The 26,028-nt window shown below is 38.5% G+C and overlaps 1 protein-coding gene across 26 annotated transcripts in view; it reads right to left on the bottom strand.

Annotated features, from left to right (window-relative positions):
* Positions 1 to 26,028, bottom strand: part of DTNA (dystrobrevin alpha) — a 396,061-nt gene that overhangs the window by 95,366 nt on the left and 274,667 nt on the right. For 25 of the 26 annotated variants that reach the window (XM_054537800.2, XM_054537804.2, XM_054537807.2 and 22 more), the window contains one exon: positions 2,281 to 2,494. In XM_054537800.2, coding sequence (XP_054393775.1) covers positions 2,281 to 2,494 — 214 coding nt within the window. Of the gene's footprint in view, positions 1 to 2,280; positions 2,495 to 26,028 lie in introns of those variants that run through there. The other variant, XM_054537814.2, reaches the window with a different exon arrangement.

The following is a 26,028-nucleotide window of genomic DNA, read 5'->3' as shown; positions in this document are numbered from 1 at the left end:
CTTTCTTTTAGTAGTATCAGGATCATTCATGTCTGCCAAAATACAGACGGTTCCCTTAAACACTTGGACTCTGTCGTGGGACAGGTGGTAGGAAGTGGCATCAGATTTCCACGCTGGGTCTCATTTGGATAAATTGGAGTTTACTATTATAAGAAATAGAATTTGAACATTTATTTTATTCTTAAGTTTCTCTTCTTATACTCACTTCTAAATTACATATCCAGTTAGCTGTACTTCCTGATGGCTTACATTTCACATCCAAAATTCCATGCCATCAGATGGAAAATTTGAGTGTCAGTAGGACTGCCTATGCTCATTTGCTATGTTGAAGGAGCAAACGCAGAAGTGTCTGCAGAGCAGGATCTCTACATGGATATGTTTATAAATCTTTGCAGTGAAATTTGTCTATGTGGATGTGTTTATAAATCTACTACAATGAGATTATTGAAAGTACACATCAGGAGGCTTCCTATCTACACGAAGAATAGGCACCAAATAAAGATTTCTTCTGAACTTTTTTGTGAATTGTTCCTTACCTTGGGGTAGATGTCAAACTTAGCTTTTCATCAATCTTGAAATGATTCAGCTATATTTTCAGCAGCTATTTAGAGACTGTTCATAGCTCTATATTTAGAAGTGATCTAGCCAATATTCCTGACCAAAAGTGAAAAATCTAACTATATTAGTGTGAATCCTATATATCTCACAAAATACCCCCTTCCTTATTGATAGTCTGGTTTCTGGTCTATATTTATGGAGTGGGTGCAATGATTCTTTGGCTTTGATTCTTTATGAGTTCTCTAGCAATACTCCAGGATTTAGTGAGATATTATATTTCTCTTTTTGCAGTTTCCATTGCTACATTTCTAACAAATAAGTCTCTTGACATCTTTAGGGGCAAATCTGAAAGCTGCCACACTCTTGTCACAGGGCCAGGTTAGAAGTGCCACTACAGAAATGCCATGGCCAGGTTCCATTCTGCTGCCTCTGCTGCCTGTCATGTGGAACCACAGTCCTCTTTACCTGCCCCACCATCCAGCTACCATAGTGATTAAGCCAGAGCAGTACATCTCGTTCTGAAGTGTGCACAGCCGAAGCAAAGAATCTACCAACCTGGAATGCTAGTTGTAAAATTGTTGATTTTAACTGAAGAATTTCTCAAAATATAAACATCACGAAGACAATAATGCACACTGGAAAAACTGAGCAGGAACAATTCTGTTAACACTCTAAGTTGCAAAGTGACAGCTGGTAGCTTTTGTGAATTGCAAAATAACATTAGCCTGGCTGGAACATCTCCACTGCGGGGGTAAATACTTCCAAGCATTGGCCAGACAATGAGACTAAGTAAAACCTTCTGAGAATCTTAAAATGCGATTGCTGAAAGGTCAGGTTAGCAATTTTCCTTTTTAATATTCAAAACAAGCAGTGGAAGTGGAGGGGGTGGTACTGTGTCCAGGTTGGAGGCTACTGGCAAAAAGCCCTCTTGAAATTGTAGGCTGAGAATGTAATTCAGGGGAATCCACATATACCTTTGTAAAGAAACCTTTGTTGAACACCTAAGTCCCCACTCGGCCACTAACATGCTGAGAGACACCAAACAAGTGACAATTTCTTTGTGCTTCAATTCCTTCATCTGTAAAATGAGATATTTGGATGAACAGTCTTTGAGATCTCAGCCAGCCCTGAAATTCTCTGATTCTAAAAGGGCAAATTACACAAAAATGAAGCTGAGCTTCAGTTGTGGTCTGTGGACAGCATCCCCTTATTTTATGATCGAAACACTTAAATTGACCAGTCCATTTAACGCAAGTCATAGTTACTTTGACTGGGATAGTCAAGAAACCCTTTTCAATTTCTTTCTTGTTTGCTGTAGGGCCTTGTTAGGACACCTCAGAAACACTGTCTTAAACAATTTGCAAAGAAGAGAGTTAAAAACATCCTCCCACTTCACGCTTCATTAAATCGCTCCACAGGCAATCCTCTCGAGCATCCACAGCTTCCAGGAAGCATGGGATGAGTTAACTAAAGGTCAGCACATAAAATACAATTGTCCTCAAGTTCCTCTGGCACCATTTTACTCTCTAGTCTTTTTCACAGCATTTAAAATTTATATTAAACACATGGAGACTTTACTGACATAAGCATCCACTGTAAGAAAAAAGAGAGTTAAAAAAAAAAAAAAGAGAGAGATATAAAATTATTTGGGAAAAAGACCAAGTAAGACAGGAAGTGAAAGCCAAACATGTAGAGAGGAACAGACATTCAGAGGGTGCTTACGGATCAAACGCTGCAAGCAGGAAGTTAAGGAGGAGGCTGATGGACTGCTCCACATGGATTTGGTGAGTGGTTGGCATCCGTTTGTTGAGCTGGTAAAAAATGGTGGAGAGCACAGCCTCTAAGCGGGACACGTTGAGTTCAGTGTTTGGGTCCAGGTTGTTCAGAGCATTTTCCCGCAATGCTTCTATGACATTCCATATGTCCACCAGGTGCACTACAATTAAAGCAGAGTTAACACATCAGCCCAAAGTAATGGAAGGCAAATAAATGAGTTTACATGACCCTCTACCCTGTTTTTTCTAGGTATCTCACATGTGTGCAGCTGTTGCAGGGGGTCAACATAAGTAAATGAACATAGGCTGTGCATTATCTCTAAGACTTGATGTGCATTATATAACAGCGAGCAAATGATTTACTGACCACCACAATAGATAGTTATTTCCAATCTTCACAATCACCCTTGAAATACAGCTATTATCCCTGTGTTACACGTAAGATAACTGAGGATCTGGAAATTGAACTGACAAATGCAAAGGTAGAAGAGGAGTCAATGGCAAGACTAGCATTCAGATCCAAGTCTATTGGTTTAAAAGTTATTTCCCCATTGCATACCCTGCCCCCTCAAAAAGAAAAGGCCAACATTTAAATTCTAGTGTTTGAAAGGATGTCCAAATTATATTTGAGTATTTAAAATGTTTTCATTTATTTATGTGTTTTTTAGTAGTATGCTGTTGGAAACAAGAAAAAAAAAAGAAAGTTAAGGTAGGCAGGAAGACAAGGTAAAAAGGAAAAGTTATGTATACACTGCAGCAGCAGCAGAACTAAGTTACACATCACTGAACTAGGCAGGTCAAGAACAAGAAGTTTCTTGGCTACATTATTACCAGCTGATTTAAGTCATGGTTACTTTCACTAGGGTAGTCAAGAAAGCTGTTTCTATTTTCTTCCCTATTTGCCCTGAGGTCTTGTTATGAGATCCCAGAAACCATGATCACGACCAAGATAAAGAACATGTCCTCACCCTCAAAAGTTTTCTCATGCTCCTCTGCAATCCGTCCTCATTCCCTGTTCCAGGCAACCATTGATTTGCTTTCTGTTGCAAACTTCAGTTCTTAATAACTGTAAGTATATGGTAAACACTCTTTTTTGGGTCTGGATTCCTTTACTTAGTGTTAACTATTTTGAAATTCATACACGTATTGCTGAAAGTATCAATAGTTTTCTCTTTTTTATTGCTGAGTAGTATTCCATTATATGGATATATCACAATTTGGTTATCAACTCACTTGTTGATGAACATTTGGGTTGTTTTTCAGTTTTTGTTTATGAATAAAGTTGCTATGAACAATCACATACAAGTCTTTGTATAGATATATGGCTTCCATTTCTCTTAGATAATGAGGGATTCAAAATATTAAAATCATTAAAAATATTAAGTAAATACTTAGAAATGAAAAGGCTGGGTTTCACGGTAAGTGTATGTTTAATTTTTAAAGAAAGTTCCAAAGTATTTTCCAAAAGTAGTTGAACCATCTTACATTCCCATCAGCAGTGTACGAGAGTTCCAGTTCCTCCACAGCTTCACCATTTAAGGTTGACTTTTCATTATGCTTTTGCATTTGCAAATAAATATTTTGTTTATTCTCAATGAAATATAACAATCAGTTTCCGTTTTTGAGAAATATGCACTGTATATATATTTTTTCACTAACAGCTCCCTATGTTTTTGTCTTCTACCTCATTGCTCACTCCTGGCTGTATACCTAATAAGCAAAACTAACATCACCTTCTACCATGAATTGAGCTATGTGACTTTTTTCTTGACTTCACTCTTACTTTTGCTTTTCAGAACAGATCTATGGTTTCTGACTTTAGGTATAGGAGAAATTATCACCAATTTCTTCCATTATAATAACAAATGAGCCAACTAGCCAACAGTCTTTTGAAGTCAGACCCTTTTCCCAGGCTAGGTTTAACTGCAGGATCTCTAACCACAGGACCCTAAGAGAGAGAGAGAGAGCAATCTGTTCAGACATTCTTATTTTCAAATTAGGCATAAAGAAAAACAAAAACCTAAAGTATGGTTCTCATAAATAACTTTGTGTGCATATTGAGATCCAAGAGATGAGTAGATTATGCAAATCCCTAAACTAAAAAAAAAAAAGATTACATAGAACCGTTACTGTGTCCTTTACTTGGATTTTTGCTGTTAATTTTAACAATTACTCAAAATAATGTTTTATGTTATGAAGGGAAGATACCTGTGCTCAAGGAGCACTGGACTTGGGAGTCCAAAGACCTAGGTTGCAAATCTGGCTCTTCTACGACAAGTGCATGACCTCTAAGACTTAGAGTCTCGCTTCCTTCATCTATAAAATGGGGCTGGCATTTCTAAAATGGAAAAATGCATAGAGTAAAAAGTGGTAGTTCCTGGTACCTAGCAGACAATGCATTATAGATGAACAAGTAAATAATGTGAGTCAGTCAAAAGAAAAATATATTGCAATATATCTCTGATTTGAAGCAGATGAGTACAAATCACATACCAACTAAAATACTTAAATATTTATTAGTTTTGGAAAAATTCAGATTTAAGTGATTTCAAATTTGCAACCTTTTCTGTATATCAAGAATTAATCAACAGGGAAATTATTTGTATTTCTTGGTGTTATTTATCCAACTCTTCTATCTAGCAAGCAAAACACTCCCAGGGAAATGGCATTTATGAACTAAATTTATTTATTTATTTAAACTCTAGTTGGGAAGAGCTGGGATTCCTCTAATTACTCCCTATAGATTTGATCTGTGAATCTTCTGGATCTAGTCATCAGGATGTGTCTGGGTACAGGATGCAAAGAGAGCAGTGCTGATGACATCCAGCCTGTTGTCCTGCTTGGTCCCTGTGACCTATTGTCACCTAGTTCCTGGTTGTGGTTGATGTGGAACAGACATCTGGGGACAGGAGCATGGACTGGGAACTTGAGCATGGGAGGGAGATGGGTATATGTCAAGAAAGCTAAATGGCTGTTGGCAGAGGGAGGGAATCTGGATGCTTCAATTTCTCTCGATGAGCCATTGTAAGGAATAGGAAACCCTTTTAGAATTCCCAGTGGTGGAATTATCCAGGCCCATGGGAGTGACCACAGGAGTGGCCCACATAAGGGTTCCCACATATGAGTGCCCATGTAAGGGTTCTTTAGGTACTTCAGCCTCAGCGTGAGCAGCCCATACTCGTCTCTCCCCTTGCCAGCTGGGATTCCCTTCCTTGGTGAATGCCACCATCCTCCCGCTGCCTATTCTCCCTCCAGGGAGATTTACTTTCTGGGTTCTATCAATGACCTAGTCCTATGGACTGTATATCTCCTAAACATCACTGTAATCCCACCATTTCCATGAACCTTTATTGCCACCACCCAATTTCGTTACCCAATGCTATCACGCTTACTGTTTGGCTGAGTCAGTTCTTTCTTCATTCTTTCTGTGCTCCCCTTCTACTCACTGCAGCCAGAGTGTGATTTCTAAACCGTAATTTGACATTATCACTTGTATGCTGCTTAAAATTGTATGCTGCTTGGAGAATGGTGTGAAGCCGGGAGGTGGAGCTTGCAGTGAGCCAAGATTGCGCCACTGCACTCCAACCTGGGCAACAGAGCGAGACTCTGTCTCAAAAAAAAAAAAATATATATATATATATACATATATATATATATATATAGAGAGAGAGAGAGAGAGAGAGAGAGAGAGAGTATGCTGCTTAAAGTCCTTTAATAACTTCCCATTAATTTGAAATCTAAACAAGGATTGCAGTTTTTTTTCTTTCTTTTCTTTTCTTTTTTCATCTAGCCCCTGTGTACTTCTCATCTACACCTCATCTACTATACCTCGGCGTCAACATCACTTCCTCAAGGATATCTTTCTGGGCTGGATCAGAAACCCTGTCTCCAGGTTTTATACCCCTTGCATGCACCACCTTAGAGCTCTGTCCTTCCCCATCACAGCATGTAGTGGGCACTCTTGTGTAGACCAACAGGTTGTCTGTTTCCCATTCTGCGTTGCATGTGGCACAGGACAAGACTGTGTCTATTGTGATAACTGTTCACAACCCTAGTGCCCCTCACACTGCCTTACACATCTTTACACATAAGAACTTGGTAAATGTCTTTTGACTAAATGAGAGAATGACAAAGAAACGACTCAACAGTGAAACAGGGTTTTCTAAGGATGCATTTGCTTTCTAAAATGCAATAAGGCATAGTCATGAAGAATCATAGAGACACTGGTTTGAATCCTAGGTATACTGTCAGTCTAATTACTTAACTTCTCTGAATCTTCATGTTAGAAAAGTGGAATTGAAAATAGCATCTACTTTCGGATGATTACTATGACAGCTGAATAAAATAATGCCTGTAAAACACTTGGGATAGGGCATGTCATGTAGGAGACAATAATTGTTTTTTATTATTATAAACAAATATCTAGAAATTATATGAAAGTTATTAAACATAAATATGCTGCATTTATGTGCTTACATATTGAAGGTCCTAATATAAGGAAACGTAAAAGAAAAATATTTCATGAAAAATAAAATAATTCTGGCTGTGAGAATAGATAATTAAAAATGATTTAAGTAAAACTAGTTTTCATAATTGTATGCAAACACTATGGTAGATTGTGAGGACTCAATACAAACAATATAGATGTGGTTCCTGCCTATGGGAGCTAACAGTCTGGTGGGAATACAGACATGACTCACATAATCACACAAACAGGTGATCAGAAATAGTGACATACTGTGACATATAGCATGCTAGGTATAAAATGGGATTACGATATGGTCTTGATTGGGCCAGGAGAACAAGATAAGGTTGCAGGAGCACCATAACTATGATAAGGATTTGGCTCTTTATGCTGAGTATGAAGACATGGGTTTTAAGTAGGACAGCAACATGATCAGGAATGCAGCTTAAAAATGTTGTTTCTGACTTTAAGGGAAGAAAGGAGTGGAGACGGACAGGCACACAGTGGGAAGTAGTTGGAGCATATTGTTTTAGTTCCAGTAAAGGATGGCGGTATTTTTGTCTACAAGGTGGTACTATGCAGAAAAAACTGCAGTCATGCACATTGTACCCCTTATTTTCCAGCGATGGCATAGTGGAAAGAATTCAGATTTTGCAGCCACAAAGATTAAGGTTTCATTCCTTGCTCTGGAAATAACTGCAAAACTGGGCAAATTTTATTAATAAAAATAAAATGTAATAATATTTTGTTTATACATTGTATTATTCCTTTTTTAAAATGAGGAAACGAATGCCATCCTGAGGCAATTATAGTGAGATTAAAAGAGAACATGTATTTATATAATACGTGCTCAAGAAATGAGCTATTTGTGATAAAATAACTAAATACACTCTGATCTAAAGCCATACTATTCTACTATTAATTTATAAGATCTGCGAGTCCAAAACTAAATTTTAGCCAAGTATCCCAATTTCAATAAATTAATCAACACATAATCTTGATGACGTATTATGTGAGTGAAGTAAAAGAATCACAAAGTGCACTGCAGCCACAAAAGCAGACACTTAGTTTTGTTGTCATAAATTTTGAGTTAGTGGAGTTTAAGTTGATTTTACCATATCGGGTCATTAGAAGCCTGGTGAGGAGATTATCTTTCATAAAGGTTTCATGGAAACTTTATTTCACTGGCGACTACCTTGGGAGGTGTAATCATAGTGCAGAAGGTGCAGGAACCGGGGCAGTGTCTGGGTTCCCCTACTGACTGTCCCTATGACCTTGGGCAAGTCACTTAACTTCCTTAGGTTTCAGTTTCCTTGCCTGTAAAATGAGGACAATACTATTTTCTCTACTACATCATTGTTTTGGGGCGTCAAATGAGATACTTCACATAAAGCACTTCACATAGTGCTTATAATAAGCATTGTATAATAAGCATTCAGTATACATTAGTTATTGAGAAATTTAAGTATCATAAGCCTTTTGTTGATTTAAATAGTGACACTGATAAATGCTAAGTTGAGATTCATTAGGAAGTTATTAAGAAGTCTGTTTTAAAAGTCTGACAGTTGTATAAATATGTTGCTTACTGTTGTGCTAGTTAAATCATTTTAGATGACATTTAGGTTGTGCAATAATGATTGTCAACCACTAGATGGCACTGCGCGTATTTTACTTAATAGCTATCAAACTTCAGTCGTCCATAATAGAGCACCTGCTACTAGGCACAGGCGATAGGAGGAATTCCCTCATCTATACAATTGTGTATATTTTATATTAATATACTAGGAAAGGCAACAGTTTGCATAATGAAATTCCTTAGTTAACAATAACCACATCGAGAATAGACAAAATGCATTCTTAACCTAATATTTAGTTCTTCATGGAATCTTAAAAGTAACGGTAATAGTGTTGATTTCAGGCATTAATTATTAAGACCTAAGATTTGTCTTTATATACATAAATGGAAACAGACAAAGCTTCAATGGTTTTCTATAAATCCAGGCAATCTCAGGTAGAAAAGGGCTAGGTTAGGGTGTTGGGGGGAGAGTTGCAGATGGGTAAAGGAGAGTTTGTTGATCTCAAGAGATATTTTTAATGTGTTTTCTGACATCTTGCACTATTTTAATGGGAGATGGAGTCCTTCATTCACAGAGATGACTTAAATCCAAGCATCCATGGGAAAAGTGCTAAAATGACAAACATAGTTATACCTAGATAGAGATGGCTGATGTCATAAACTTTATTAGAAATAGTAGAATCACATAAGTTGGATAAAATATGGGGGAGAAAAATATCAAAAAGACAACTTCAAGATTTAGTCTATTTTATGATTTAGTCCAGGGCCAGCCTTTCTTGAATCCCTGAGGCTGGGTCCAAGTCTCTGAATCTAAGCATGATATTCTTTTTCTAAAGCATTTGATGATCTCAAAATTCTCAAACCCAGACTCTACCACCTCCTGAGTCCAAAATATTAAAGAGTGGAAAAGGGTTTTGACAAAACTCTCCAGGTGATTCTGACAACCACTGATTATAAACTTTTAGAAGGTTTTTCAAAGGGCTTGCAGCTGAGAAAGGTCAGTAGACAATTATAGTGACTTAGCTTTAGTCATTATGGAATAGTGATCCTCAATTGTGGCTTCACAATGGAATCACCTGCAAGGTTGTAAAATGGATTCCTGGTGATACTGGTGGTCCAACATCACACTTGTAGTAACAAAGCACAGGCTATTTAGAAATGCTGCATCTCTTAAGCTCCCATACAGACCTAGAAAATCATAATCTGCATTTTAACAACATATCTAGGCAGTTTGTATTCACATTTAAGTATAAGAAGTGCTTCTTGAAGTCAGTAGTTCTCAGTCCTTTGGCATCAAGACAGCATGATATGTCTTCATAGGTTGTGAGGTGTATTGCAAGAAGCTGATTACCATAAATTAATTTATGCAGTTTAAGAGTGATTTGTATAAGGATGTATATACATATTATTTTAGAGGGGTTTGAGGCTTAATCCCTAAGAAGGTCACTCATTGCATTATGGTGTGCTTTAATTAGGAGAAAAGGAAATTGTAGTTATGCTGGAAATTGGATATAATCTGTTGATCTGCTATTGGGAATACATATATCCTCTTGCGTGTAGACAGTGTTGTGTGTGTGTGTGTGTGTGTGTGTATCCATGCACATGCTCCCTCAATCTCCACCCTGCTCTCCGTGCTTAAAGTGAGGGCGACTGGTGTCTGAGGTTTCTCTTATGACTTGTTTTCCCCTCTTTGAGATATGCAGATATATGCAGGAATCCCCATAGCAACAAAGATAAATTGTTTCTCCTGAAAATGCATCCAGTTCTCCCCTCCCTAGATGTAAATTTCCTGACCTTCAGTGCAATATTCCTGGCATGAATTTCCATTGCAATTACACTCTTCAGAGTACAAGAACAAAGTTCAGGTAATATTTCTGATTAGCTTACACATCGGGTTTGAAGTGCCAAATTGTGTTCTTTCATATAGCAGATTCTTAAAATACATTTGCTAGCTTGTAGAAAAGTTAATTATGGAGATTCATTCTTTTAGTTATCAAACAAAGTTCCAATGTCCTTAGAATGAACAGATGAACACGCATATAAGCATTGTCTTGTTCCTACGACAACCCTCAAATGGAAAGTTTCATTCAGTATTCTAAGCACCAAGTAGACTTTAAGCAAAAATGCTTTTAAGGAGCTCACATGTGGGCCAGGCTTCACAGAACTGGGGTGTGAGGAGGTGGGGAGAGGAACTTAGCTCCTTGAGAGTGTCAGGAGTGACATTAGGTTCCTGAGACTCATTACCCTAAGCTGCTCACTGGCTGCATTTTGTAGTCTTCCATCTTAGTCTTACAACTTCTCTCATAAAATAAGTGTTTATTCAGTCCTTATTGTGTTGCAGTGCTGTTCTGGTTTCTAGAATCGGAGTGTACAAAATAGGCAGGTCCCTAATCACACAGAACTTACATGTGTGTCGGAGAGGGAGGAGATAGAGATATTAAATAAGTGCATTGAGCATGCAATAATAATCTATTTTCTCTCCTTTTAGATTTCAAAATATTCAATTGGCATATAAAATTGTATATATTCAGAGGTATACAATGGGATTTGATATCTATATATACATAGTATTTATTTTCTTTTATAGAGAAACATGAACTGAGAGACTGGGATTCAAGTGTTTCTTCATTTGTACAATGGGAATAATAATATCCTTTCTAATAGAGTTCTGAGGAACAATGAAAATGTACATGGGAAAAGAGTCAAATATAAAGTACTATATAAATTTTAGGCATTATTCTTATTTTTGAGAGCAAACAGAGAGGCATTAAAATTTACTGTCATATTCAGGTAGAATTATACAAATTTTCCACTCACAAAAATTCTTTCAATTCTTTGCCTCACTCTGTCAGTTATAAATATATTTGTCCCTTAATATGAACTTTCTTCTATAACTTGAGGTTTGTTTTCGCTTTAGTGGATGAAATGATGTTATAAATCCATGAGAGACTGTATCATAGTGATTACGAGTTTAGTTCAATTTCAAATCAAATATTTCAGGGGCCGGTGCGGTGGCTCAAGCCTGTAATCCCGGCACTTTGGGAGGCTGAGGAGGGCGGATCATGAGGTCAGGAGATTGAGACCATCCTGGCTAACACGGTGAAACCCCATCTCTACTAAAAATACAAAAATTAGCCGGGCGTGGTGGTGGGCGCCTATAGTCCCAGCTACTCAGGAGGCTGAAGCAGGAGAATGGTGTGAACCCGGGCCAAGATCTCACCGCTGCACTCCAGCCTAGGCGACAGAGCAAGACTCCGTCTCAAAAAAAAAAAAAAAAAAAAAGAATATTTCAGTGTATCACTAGTTGCCATGCATCAATCACACATGCAGGCTGTAACATATGGAGAAAGACTGCCATATGCATATACACACAGAGTTGGGAAATGGAACAAGCAGCTAGATTCCATAATAGTTTCAAAGAAATTAAATCCAACCAGCATTTTTAAGGCTCTACAATGCATTATGGTTGATGTTATTGGTAATTTAACAAAATATGAGAGCCTGACTACAAAAAAGATTGTAAGTCTCATGGGAAAAGACACACTCAGATGACCTAACTGAAGATCACCACAAGACACTGTGTTATCCAAAGCCCACATCCATAGTGCAGATTAAAAAGAAAAGTGCTACAGGAGCTCAAAATACAGGAATGCTTTGTGGGCTGGAAACTATGTAAAGATTTGGAAGAGGAGGTAAGGCTCAAGTTGATTCCTAAAACACAGCAGAAAGTGCATAGATGGAGATAAGGAGGGAAGGATATTCCAGGAAGAAGTGGGTTCAGTGAGCAGTGGCACAGAGCAAAGAACGATGATAGTGCATTTAGATTTTGTATTGACCTAGAGCCAGAGAAATCTGTGTTGGAGCTTAGAGGAAAGCAGGGTCTATAACTATTCATTTATATTGCCCGGTATATAACACTCATAATTTTTCAATGAGGGAATATCTTTGTGTTTATATTTTATTAAAGATTTGAATCTTATAAAGTTAAATCTTTAATTTCATTTTCAGACTACTATGTGAGCTAATTCAGAGCCCCATCTAAAGCTAAGAAGTATGGTGGTGGAAACCAGGGCTGTTCTTTAGAGCCATGAGTGGGTCTCAAACTATCGAGTCTGAATCCGTAGGTCTTGAGTGTGGCCAAGGCATTTCTAGGTATAATCAGCTTCTTAGATGATTTTGTTAGACAATAGAGTTTGAGAACCACTGCTATGGAGCACAACTTAAAGAATGGAGTTAGACAAGAGACAGGAAGAATAGAAAACTGATGCTCCTTTGATTCAGAGGAATTTCCTGGGTGCACTGTGGCCAAGAAAGCTAGGTGCAAATTACCTAGTTGTTAGAGCTCTAAAATAAATAATTTATTTTTATGCCCTTGTTCAGGCCTCTTATCACGAGAAAATAGTATTTAAAAATCTTTTAGGGAAGAAGGACTCAATTAAATGGTATGCTTTGCCAGGGTCAATAGATATATTTTTATGTGATTACACTGAAGCTATCCACCATCACCCACATTAACCAAACATTGAAATCAGAAAGAAAATGTTACTAAAGGCACAATCTTCAGATTTGTTTTCCATTAGTGACCATGAGCTATACCTTTATAAAACGTGAACCCAAACAACAGCTGAGTAGCTCACCAAGCGTTTTTATGCTTCCAATCTCAACGTCTTTCTGGCTCTGAAAGCATGCTTTTATCTCCAAGGCAGTTCTCTTTGCTAAGGATCCTTAGAGAGAAGCATCATATCTTACAGAGATAACATTTTAGTTTCACTTTAATTTCCTGGTTAAGGTGATGTAATAAACCTTCATGAAAAGGTCTACAACATATTTTTGGTGTAAAATCAAATTGAATATCATGCCAATCTTCACAGGCCCTGGTAGTACATCCATTGCCTATTAGGAAAAGGTATTCAGTATTCCTTAAATTGTGTCTGTAGATCAGAATCATTATTCAAAATGAGGTATGAAAATTGTTGACTCAATAACTGTCATACTACAAATTAAATCTAAAAACATTCAATTGAACAAGCATTTATTAAGCCCATTATTTTTAAAGTATTATACCAAGGATTATAAAAATAATAAGAGACGGTAAATGAAAAGACAGTTCTGAATGATAGCTAATTTCTCATTGCCAGTGTTTAACTTTATTCAGAATATTAATCACTTTAGAAGCAAGAAAATCTTGTATCTTATTTCTCCTGTGGATAGTCATTTTATAAAGGGCTTTTAGACCTCACATCTTTAATGTGGTCTTACCATTCCCCACATTCTAGTGCCCTAATCTAGGCTTGTAAAAGCCTTCTACTTAGAAGCAAGCCTCCTACTCACCTCCACTTTCTGTCTCTTTCTATCTATCCTAAGAAATATTATAAGGTTCTGCTCTGGTCATGCCATTCTCCATTGCCTATTGAGTAAAACCCAACAGGCTAAGCATGAAAATCAGTGTTTGGACCTCAGTCTACTAGTCTGTAGTCCCATCTCCCACTATTCTCCAGCTTCTTCCAAGAGTCCTATGCTCTCCACACTGGACTTCTTAAATTCCAGAACATTCCCTCGGCTTTCTTGTATTTGCCTTTACTCAGCCTGCTCCCTCCACCAGGTGTGCCCTACAATCACAATCCCTCAAGGTAGCACTCACATGCCATGTGCCTGAGGATGCTCATTCTGATACACTCAGGTAGGATTACTTTCTCCCTTTTGTTGCTCCCAGAGCCCTTCACATATCTATTGGACCATTTATGACACTACACATTTTCCATAGTTATTAATAGACAACTTTTTTCCTGCATGTTTTATATCATTCCATAATTGGAATTATAAATTCCAATTCATATAAAATCATGAGCTAAATATAAAATTATGAGCTAAATTTTATGCTCAGGGTCATGTATGTTTTGAAACATAGGTCCATGGCTTTCATCAGTTTCTCCAGAAGATACGTGGGGGTAAACTTAAAAACCACAGAACTACATGCTAGCATCTTGAGGACATGGGCTATGTCTTGTTCATCTTTGCATTCCTCTCAACTCTGCATAATACCTTGTTCAAACTGGGTTCTCAATAATGCTTAGTGAATGGAATAGAGTAGGGCACCTACTGGATGCCCAGCATTACACATAATCTTTAGAAGCTTTCCCTTTACCTCAGTGTTCTAAGAAAGCGCCACAAAGTTTTTTTGGGCATAGTTTTCCACAGAACCTTTCTTATTTCTTATGTAGTAACTTGAGCTGTGGCCAGAATCCTAGAAGCCAGAGGCCACATTCTGAAAGAGCACTGATAGGGCTGGCAGCCATGAGGAACTTTCTCCTACTTGCCCTTTAGAACTTTTGAACTCACTGACCCTGAATTATGTGACCATCTGGCCAACATAAACTCAAATAGACAAAGTACACCTGGCCATTGAAAAAAGTGAGTAAGTAGCAACTGTATTACTTTTACTTCATTCATTCTGTGCTATATATCTATATCTATACAATTCTCTGTGCAATGAGAATAAATACAAATAAATAACAGAAAATCTACTTTATTTATTTATTTATGTATTTATTTATTCATTCATTCATTCATTCAGAAAATAGCTATGGCCCAGCTCCCTTGTGCATAGAAAATTGCTTGGGAAATAGGACCAGAATTTGGGATGAAGAGATCTCTAGGTGGTTAATCAGCAGTACAGGTCATTTATAGGTATCTTGAGTGAGGTCATCCATAAATCAATATAGTATAAAGAACATGAGGAGTGTATCTTTTGTTAAAAAAAATCTTTTAAGGCCAATGGGATAAGTTTTAGTGATCTATTGCACAGCATGGTGACTAAAGTTAATAATGTATATTTCAAAATTGCTAAAAGATTAGATTTTAAATGCTCTAATCACAAAGAAATGATAAGTATGTAAGGTAGATGTATATGTCAATTAGCCTGTTTTAATGATTACACAATGTCTACCTTATCAAAACATCATATTGTACTCCATACATATTAATGTATACTACTCTTTTTCAATTAAAACAAAATTTTTAAGAAAGCCAATGAAAAATAGTGATGAAGAACCCTGAATAATGAAAATCAAGTGAGTGATATTTCAGACCCCTCTTGTGCACCTTTTGAAATCCTCTTGGCCCTGCCTCTTTCTCCTGCCCCTGCACATGTGACTGGTACCACACAGATTTTAACCAGGTTGATGCAGCTGCAACTGGACAATGGCTGGCCTCAGGCTCTTTCTGCATACCTCTGATGTCTCAGTACAAACACCTGGAACCTAGCTACCACTCACACATGTGCAACCTAGAAGCATGAGGACATTAACTCCTGTAGACAACCATTGACCAATGCAGGACAGAGCAGCTAGATTAGAACTCTTTCCTTTTGTCTCCTTAATGGACAGTTCTGGAGTGCATTGGACAAGGTTTCTTGGAAATTCCTGCGCTGTCTATCAGCTTTCCTCCCTTCCTGGTTTCAGTTTGTTCTGGGTTCACTATCCCAGTGATCTGCTTCCATGCAAGTTTTGTCCTGAGGTCTGCTTCCTGGGGAAACAGACTAAGCACTGGTCCTAATAAAGTCTCTGTCTATTCCTGCTTGAATCCTCCCAGAACAATAAATGAAAAGAAAATGATGATTATGACCATGTTTGAAGCAGGTTCTGATTCCTGCTTAGTTACATAAATTTTTCTCAGTTTATTTTTCTCTGCAATATAATATCACTGCTTTTATTTAGCACTGTTTAAACTGAAAGATAAAATGCATCATACTTGATTATATCAAAATGGCTGATTATTTTTCTGAGAAAGTAAGCTGCTTAGGGCTGGTGCCATTACTATCAGTTTTACAGCAGGTTTGCTGGTCCACATGCTTTTCTCAATGTTCCAGTGTTTTTTGGTGACAAGGCTTGACAGACATTGTAGGACACTGACTGTCTACTATAACACTTGGATAATATTGGGAAGTTAGAAGTAAGGCTCTTTAATTACATGATTTTATCTGGTATTTACCCAAGGGAAGCCACTTAATATCTTTTGTACTATGCTCTCCTCACCTTGAACAAATAGAACTTTATAATTTCTGACAGACAAGGAGATAAAGCAGACATCCTAGCCCAACACTATCAATGGTTAAAAATAGCCACAATTTATTTAAATATGTTATATATATATACTTGATTTTGTAACTACCATAATTATAAGTAACCCCTTTTTCCTTCAGAAAATGACATTTGGCTCATGAGATTGATAGGGCAGATATCGGTTTATGCAGCAAAGTATGAGAGGGGAATTACTATTTGATAGTAGATCCACTATCCACTGTTTGATACTGCCAATCTACAAAATCAGAAGCATTATAATAAATAGAACACATTCGTTAGACTGTAAACTTGAGGTTATCCTATTACTAAATTTGTATACTAAGGAATATTACTATCTAGAATAATTTAAACTAATGGAAAAATCTCATTGCATTTGTCTTCTTATGCTGCCCCAGTTAATTTTTTTCCCTTTTAAATGCAAAGATAGTGCCAAGAACCAACATTATCTGATTGACACACGTCTAACTGTTCCTGAAGATGGATTGTTGTTGTTATTACTGGGGGAGGGGGCTTTGAAAAGGGAAGAGAGGGAGAATCCTTTATTGGAAAATTCAGGCTTTTAGATTTCTTGCTACTGCTGAACATTTTGAAGATGCTAAAGCAAGTTGTACAGACCATGCTGAGCAAAGATTTTAGAAAGGGCCTGGGAAATTAGAGTAATGGAAAGAAAAATGAAATAAAAACTGGGCTTAGGCCAAGGAAAAAGCTAAATAAGTTATCAAATAGCTACCTCTAGAATGTGCATATCAGGTTTCTTATGATCATTTACAAGGAGCTTGAAGTGAAGCTCCAAGTCTGAATAATCTCCATGTCCCTCATGGTACTCAGTAAGATGTCATGCATAGAGTCATTACTCAATAGACATTTTATGAACCCATCTGCACATGAATATGGGTCAAATGCATTCTGTGTGCTAGACACTGTGGAGGATGTAAACAGTGGTAAGACACAAAACAATTCTTATCATCCTGTCTTGTTTTCCTTAGATTACTTGCTCCTATCTGAAATTGTTGTGTTGTTTGCTACGATGCAAGCTACATGAATGTTTTTTTCTGTTTTGTTTACTGTTCTGTCTACAGAGCACCTGGCACATGGAGGGTGATCCATACATATTTGCAGAATGATTTTTAAAAATACTTTCCTGCTAACATGGCGAAACCCCGTCTCTATTAAAAATACAAAAAAAAAAAATTAGCTGGGCATGGTGGTGGGCGCCTGTAGTCCCAGCTACTCGGGAGGCTGAGGCAGGAGAATGGTGTGAACCTGGGAGGTGGAGCTTGCAGTAAGCCGAGATCATGTCACTGCACTCCTGCCTGGACTACAGAGCAAGACTCCGTCTCAAAACAACAACAACAACAACAACAACAACAAAACTTTCCCTATAGAATATAGCTTTTGTTTTACAAGTCATTGACAAATAGGGTTGTTTTGTAAAGTAACTTTATTTTCACGAACATTTTTTAGGGGTACCATGAAGGTCACTTAACCATGTGCTTGACTTTTAGCCATTTGAGTCTATACCCCAGAGGTTGGTCTATTTGGTGGCCATCACTGAAAAGAATGGCTGAGACAATATTTCCAGGATATTAAAAAAATTAATGAGTGCAGAATTTTTGTTTGGGATGATGAAAAAATTTTGGAAATTGATAGTGATGATGCTTGAACAACATTGTGAATGTATGCAATGCCACTGAACCGTACAGTTAAATGGTTAAAATGTTATGTACATTTTAACAACCTTTTTAAAAACCATTGAATACATTTAACTAGAAAAAGATAAAATATGCTATAAAAAGAGTGAAGTGGAGACAATCGGTGCCACTCTACATTGCACTTACTGTAATAAAAAATGCAATTGTCTTTTTAAAAGTCTTTTGCCTGAATACATTAGCTGTTTGGATAGTAAATTGGCTTGGTTTATTTTTGATATTTATATTTTTAAGGTTTAATGTAATCATCCCTCCCCATCTCCTGTAGGAGCTTCTATGTATCAAGCTTTAGAATGATGCTCTTAAGTTCCAGTCGATTCTGAAGTCTCCCAAATAACTTAGGAAAAGAAAACCTCAATCTGTTGCGAGATCCTTCTGCCCCTGTAAAACCTCACAAATCCATAGGGCTTTCTCTGTAATGGGTTTTGTCACATGGCCTTCTAGTCATAGGTTCAATAGCTAAGCTTCTTAAAACTACTGCGGTTCCCTCACTAACACAATGATGAGGGTTAAGATTTTTAGAAGCCTTATGGCAAGAAAAGTCAAAGTTCAGATCACTTAAGAGAAAAACAGACTTAGGGGTTGATGTGGTTTGGTTCTGTGTCCCCACCCAAATCTCATCTTGAATTGTAATGCCCACATGTGGAGAGAGGGATCTGTAATCCCTATGTGCCAAGTGAGGGAGGCGATTGGATCATGGGGGCAGATTCCCCCATGCTGTTCTCATAATAGTGAGTGAGTTTGCATGAGAGCTAATGGTTTTATAAGTGTTCGATTGGATCATGGGGGCAGATTCCCACATGCTGTTCTCATAATAGTGAGTGAGTTCGCATGAGAGCTGATGGTTTTATAAGTGTTTGGTAGTTCTTCTCTTGCTCTTTTCTCTCTCCTGCTGCTTTGTGAAGAAGGTACTTGCTTCTCCTTCACCTTCTGCCATGATTGTAAGTTTCCTGAGGCCTCCCCAGCCACATGGAACTGCGAGTCAATTAAACCTCTTTCCTTTATAAACTACCCAGTCTCAGGGAAGTTCTTTATAGCAGTGTGAAAACAAACTAATACAGTGTGAAAATGGACAGATACTGAGCATTGGGGTAAACCTAGAAGATATCTATAAATATTTTTCATTTCTGAAATACAACCTAATGTCAACACACTAGGTAGACCACCAGTGGTATTTTATTCATTTAAAATTAATAGGTACCGAACCATACACTATCTTTGACATCATTTTCTTGTTCAAGAGCTTCTCCCCAGTAGTCTCAAAAGGTTAATTTACTTATTCAGTATTTTTTGAACACTTATAATGTTCCAGGTATGGGGGATATGTCGGTACACAAGACATACACTGATCTTTGCCCAAAGAAGCCTACACTCAAGTTGGGAAGGTGTAATAAGCATAACAACTAAGTAAATTACATAGCATAGCGTATATATATGTAATAAATACTTTAGGAAAAATACAAACAATAGGACAAGGCGGATAGGGGAACTGGAGTGTTAAATGGGCTTGCCAAGGTAGAGAGCTCACTGAGAAGATGACAAGTGAGCAAAGAATTGAGAAAGATGAGGAGGTCCGCCATTGAGTTCGCTACAGGAAGAGAGTTCCAGGTGAAGGGAACAGCCAGTGCTAAGGCCCTATGCAGGCACATGCCTGGTATGTTCCCAGTGAAGTAAGGAGGCCAACAGTGGATGGAGCAGAGTAACCGGATAGGAGAGTGGGAGGAGATGAGGGCAGAACAAAAAAAAGACTTGATCCTGTAGAGCCAACTGGAGCATTGTCAGGAGTATGCTTTTACCACGAGGGAAGTGGGGAGCCACTGCAGGAATCTGAGCAGAGAAGTGACAAGATCTTATTTGGGTTTAGATTCCCTCTGAGATTGAATTCATTTTGTGGTAGAAAATATTCATGTGGGCCAGGCACGGTGGCTTATGCCTGTAATCCCAGCACTTTGGGAGGCTGAGGTGGGCAGATCACGAGGTCAGGAGATCAAGACCATCCTGGCTAACATGGTGAAACCCCGTCTCTACTAAAAATACAAAAGATTAGTCAGGTGTAGTGGCAAGTGCCTGTAGTCCCAGCTACTCAGGAGGCTGATGCAGGCGAATCGCTTGAACCCGGGAGGCAGAGGCTGCAGTGAGCTGAGATCGCGCCACTGTACTCCAGCCTAGGCGACAGAGCAAGACTCTGTCTCAAAAAGAAAATGCTCATGTGTTATTTCCCTGTGTGGCTTCTCCGTGTTTGGAGGATGCTTTGGGGGTGTCATTACTCAGAATGGTTGACTTTTGACTTCTCTCTTCCACCTTTGTTATCCTGCTCCTTGTCCAGATCCTGCCTTTGGTTCCTTTTTCTCCCTCTACGATGATAAGGGACTTGGCACTTGATAAGGGAAAAGCTTTCAGTAAACAGCGCTGAACTTCATCAGTTGTGTAAAACAGTGTCCACTCCCCTTCTAAACCTACAGGGTTACTCAGTCTCAGTCCTGCTTTGAATTTTATACAAAACATATGTCCCAGTGGCTCTTACGTATCTGAGCAGTCTTCTTTCTCACAGATGTCACTGGAGTGCAGGTCCATGCTTTACTGTGTATAGCAGAAAGCACAGGTCCATGCTTTACTGTGTATAGTTCTTTATGACTGTGTGGCAAATAACCACAAACTCATAGTCTTAAAACAAGACTCTTATTAACTCACAGTTCTGTAGTTAAGAAGTTAAGTATGGCATGACTGGTTCCCTGCTCAGGGTATCACAAGATTAAATAAAGGTGTTGGCTGAACTCAGTTTTATTTTAGAAGCTCTGAGGAAAAAAATACTTTCAAGACATTTGTTAGCACAATTCAGTTCCTTCTGATCATAGGACTGAGGTCCCTGTTCCTTGCTGGCTGTGAGCCAGGTGTCTCCCAACATCTAGTGATTGAGCATGTGGCACTTTCCATCTTCAAGCCAGCAATGGCATGACAAATTCGTCTGTCCCTTCAAACGTCTGATTTTCTCTTCTGTGGCTGCCAGATAAAACTCTCTGCTTTTATTTTTATTTTTTTTGAGACGGAGTCTCACTCTGTTACCCAGGCTGGAGCGCAGTGGCGCAATCTTGGCTCACTGCAAGCTCCGCCTCCCGGGTTCACGCCATTCTCCTGCCTCAGCCTCCGAGTAGCTGGGACTACAGGCGCCCACCACCATGCCTGGTTAATTTTTTGTATTTTTAGTAGAGATGATGTTTCACAGTGTTCACCAGGATCGTTTCGATCTCCTGACCTTGTGATCCGCCCGCCTCAGCCTCCCAAAGTGCTGGGATAACAGGCGTGAGCCACCGCACCTGGCTAACTCTCTGCTTTTAAAGGGCTCAGGTGATTAGTTCAGGCCCACCCAGGTGATTCTCCTATTTTAAGGTTTGTTGCAACTGTGCAATGTAACATAATCTAATCACAGGTGTGAATTCCACTAAATTCCCAGTCCTGGGGATTACGCATGGGATTGCTCAGGGGGTAGGAAATTTTAGGAGCCATTTTAGATTGTAGTTCGGGTAAAGATGTTTTGGACCAGGCATTTGTAGTCAGCACAGAAAGATGTGGATAGATTTGAGATATATGTGAAAGTATAACTGATGAGATTTTTATGATTGATTCAATCTGGGTTGAGATAAGAGGACAAAGATGATGCCCAGATTTATGGCTTGAGAAACTTGATGAGTCTTGGTACCCTGTGGGAGCAACCTCTCTTTTAAAAGGATTCGCTGAATAAATCTTCCACTTTTCTATTACCAACTTCTATCTCTCTTTTTCTTTACTCTTCAACAGGTGAGAGTGATACATTGAAAATGAAATTTTTATTGCTGAAAAAGTATACTAAAATAAATATGCATTTATGTAAAGTTTCAGTAAGAGAATATGCAAATAGGGATGAATTTCTGAATGGTCCACTTTGTAGTCACACTGTTCTCCCCATGATCTAGAATAATGCTTGGCATGCAGTCAGTGCTCAGGCTCTATTTATGGAGTGAATACATAAATGAGTGATTGCTAATAACAACGAATGTTAACAAAACCTCAGTGAGGAGTGAACTCAGGCGACATCAGGAGTGACTTTCAGATGGAATCTCAGGTATGATTTCATGGGAGAAGCTGCTCTCCCATCCCTGTCCTCCCGACTGACTTCTGTTTTTTTACAATGTGTGCTGGAGGCCTGAGATCCTGGGAGCCAGGCAGTGGGAGAACCCCTTCTGGGTATCCCTTCATCACTCTGCTGACTGGCTCCAAGCCAAGCAGGCAGTTTCCCAGAAACAGGGCTTGGCAGGCCACCAGGGGAAGGTCACCGAATCTTGCCTTGGCACCTGTTAGATAGGGCTGGGAAGCTTCAAACGCATTCCTCTGTATGCATCACTCTTTACCAACTGACAGGAGCATTTTAAGATGATGGTTTTTCCTCAGTTGTGAAAGCAAAAGTGCTTAGTTGGCACAGCTTTCATGTGTAATGCAGAAGCAGAAGAAAGGGAAGGAAGTCACTGTGTGTTACATCCAGATGCCTGGAAATGAGACTACAGGTGTGGCTTAGCTCACAGGTTATGCAGTGGTAGCAGTTTGAGCAAAGCTTCTGGCATTCTCTAAAACAAAAGTCTACTAACAAGGAAACAGAACCCTGATTTTTAAGATCTTAAAAACCATTAAAGGGAAGAAGTAGCTTTAATTAAACCCATATCATAATCATCAGGACTTTAAAATCATTGCTTTTCTCATCCAGAGGTTTACTCTGATTAAGGGGAAATAATTTTGCCATAGGTCCAGGGTGCCAGAGAGGAGCAGTTTTTCCATTGTCCTATTACATAGGCATCTTTAATAGGTTTGTTTATATTCCACTGCCACCACCAACTTTCCCACAGGGAATTTTTGGGAGCATTGCATTCTAGCACAATGCACCTTCCTTTATTCTAAACAAGTGTCTAGAATGATTCAACATCAGGAATGAAAATATGTAGTAAAAACATTTGCAACAACACAAACAAAGATAATTGTGCTCCAAGGGTTAGTCATCTGCAGTTTATTTCCCCAACTGTGAATATTCCTGCTTTTCCTGCTGGCTCCTTGACTAGGGAGAATCCTCTGATCCTTCTCTTTTAAATACATTTCTTTCTCTCGTTCGATTTCTCTTGCCTGTGTTTTCGACTTTAAACTTTATTTTTACATCCAAGATTTTATACATCGTTATCTGAGAAATACAAGAGTCTATGTTCTTGAGCAGTGTGGTTGATTCCTGGTGCGTGGTGTCACAAACTTTCTCCTAGTTATTCAAACATGAATCCAGGGGCTGCAGTGAAGGGATTTTGCAGATGATATTATGATCCCAAATTAGTTGACCTTAAAACATGGATATCATCTGAGTGGGCCTGATATAAACATGTCAGTCACTGAAAAGCAGAGTCTTCTCTGGCTAGTCATAAATGGGGAAGTCAGAGAGGACACTCTAGCTGGGCTGGAAGAAGCCACAAATACCCATGCCCTGAGCAGCCAACAGGGGCCATGAGGCAAGGAATAAGGGAGGCTCTAGGAACTGAAAGTTGTCTCCAGCTGACAGCCAGCAAGGAAACGGGGCCCCAATCCTACAACCACAAGAAAATAACACTTTCCCATAATGAATGCACTTAGAAGAGAACCCTGACCCCCAACATGAGAACCACAGACCCAACCAGCACTTTGATTTTAGTTGAGTGTAAAGCTCAACTAAAGCTTTAGTAAAGCTAAGCCGAAAACCCGGCCATGCTGCATTGGATTTCTGACCTACAAAAACTGTAAGATAATAAATGTGTGCTGCTTTAAGCTGCTAAATTTATGGTAATTTGTTACCCAAGAATAGAAAATTCATAGTGGCAGCTAAAAATCCACATATTTAAACATGAAGCAGGGAAGAGGAATATATTGATATACTAGCTGGAAGAAAAATGAGTGGAATATTAGTATTTACTACTAAAAACATAGCTCAAGGCTACTCCTGCCACATAAGACCAGTGTTCTTCTAGTCACCTGACTGGTGAGAAATGAATCTAGTGGAGCATATTCATTCATAGAATATTGATTCAGGACTGACTAGTTATATGGGACTCACTTGGCTTACTTTTATGGTGATAGAAAAACATTTAGGTAAAAAGGTAACTGCATTTTTTTGGTTCACAGGAAATTCGAAAAGAAATTTAGAGACAGTAACAGAAAAAGCAGGTGTTCTAACTTAACATATCTGAATGAACGATACTTTTAAAATATTTCAATTACTAGAAAAAGAGTATGTTGAGAAACTCTGACAGCCCAGATATAATTATAGACCTTTTCTCTTCTTTGCCTTTTAAACAAAATTTTAATTAAATTTTAGTTGATATGACTAACAGAAAGAAAATTCAGGCTGTAAGCAATAGGACTAAAAGATGGTGCAATGTTAGCTGTGGGTGTAGGATAGAATATTCCCTTGCCTTCTTAATTTTGTTCCTACTATTAAACAGGAGGGATTAGATATTTCTGATTTATTTCTCTTGTTGTCCTTTGTTGTTCATGAATTTAGGGCTGCATTTCATTGACTCCAAAGTAATTTCTGAAAAAAAAAAAAGATCTGCTGACATTACAGGGTATCTGGATCATTAACCACGTCAATGCTGACCAAGGAAATAATGTTATAGTAGAAACAGCTATTTGTCTAAAATAAAGGCTGAGATGATGCCATTTTATATATCCTTATAAGAGTTTATGGGGTATTAATTTTTGTGGAAAGTTAACAAAAAATCTGGAAGCTAAAGAGAAGACTATTGATTAGAAAGGATTATTTAAAATATTATTTGTATTCTTTGTTCTGCTCCATTCCTCCTAGAATATAAAATAATCAACTTGGTGTCCACTAATTTTTTACAAACACCCATTCTTTTATTCTGTTAGAGAATGTGCTAGTTACATCATGGGGAAGGTATGGCAGGGTACGAAGATGAATGGTAAGGGGAAGAAGCGATTTGGAAAGGAGAACACTTTGACTTAAAAAAAAGATGGGTTTTTACAAGTGTCTTTTTGTTTTTGAGAAGGAGTCTTGCTCTATCACTCAGGCTGGAGTGCAGTGGCACAATCTCAGCTCACTGCAAGCTCCACCTCCCCGGGTTCACGCCATTCTCCTGCCTTAGCCTCCCAAGTAGCTGGGACTACAGGCGCCTGCCACCATGACCGGCTAATTATTTGTATTTTTAGTACAGACGGGGTATCACCATGTCAGCCAGGATGGTCTTGATCTCCTGACCTTGTGATCCACCTGCCTCGGCCTCCCAAAGTGCTGGGAATACAGGCGTGAGCCATCACGCCTGGCCTTACAAGTGTCTTTTATAGCAGGGATTGGTCAACATTCTTTTTGTGGACCAAGAGACAAAATCAGGGATATTATATCAGTACATACATAACAAGAGAGAAAAATAATTTACACAACATTTTTACTGAAGTTAAATATCCAATAATTGGGTACATTAAGAAAATGCTGGCCTACCAATGAGAAGAATGTAATTCTTGGCCAGGCGCAGTGGCTCATGCCACCTGGCCTGGCCAACCTGGTGAAACGCTGTCTCTACTAAAAACACAAAATTAGCCGGGCATGGTGGCGCATGCCTGTAATCCCAGCTACTTGGGAGGCTGAGGCAGAAGAATCACTTGAATCCGGGAGGCAGAGGTTGCAGTGAGCCAAGATCACGCCATTGCACTCCAGCCTGGGCAAAAAGAGCAAAACTCCACTCAAAAAAAAAAAAAAAAAAAAAAAAAAGAATGTAATTCTTCTTGGAAGTATGCATTTTTAAAAATTGCGGTTACAAGTTAGTGTTCCCTGTTATCAAATCGATTACAAATATTCATCTGTAAA

This window comes from Pongo abelii, chromosome 17, assembly GCF_028885655.2.
Source record: "Pongo abelii isolate AG06213 chromosome 17, NHGRI_mPonAbe1-v2.0_pri, whole genome shotgun sequence".
Classification (NCBI taxonomy): domain Eukaryota; kingdom Metazoa; phylum Chordata; class Mammalia; order Primates; family Hominidae; genus Pongo; species Pongo abelii.
Note: the sequence above shows the minus strand (reverse complement) of the source record. Positions and strands in the feature narration are given on the sequence as shown.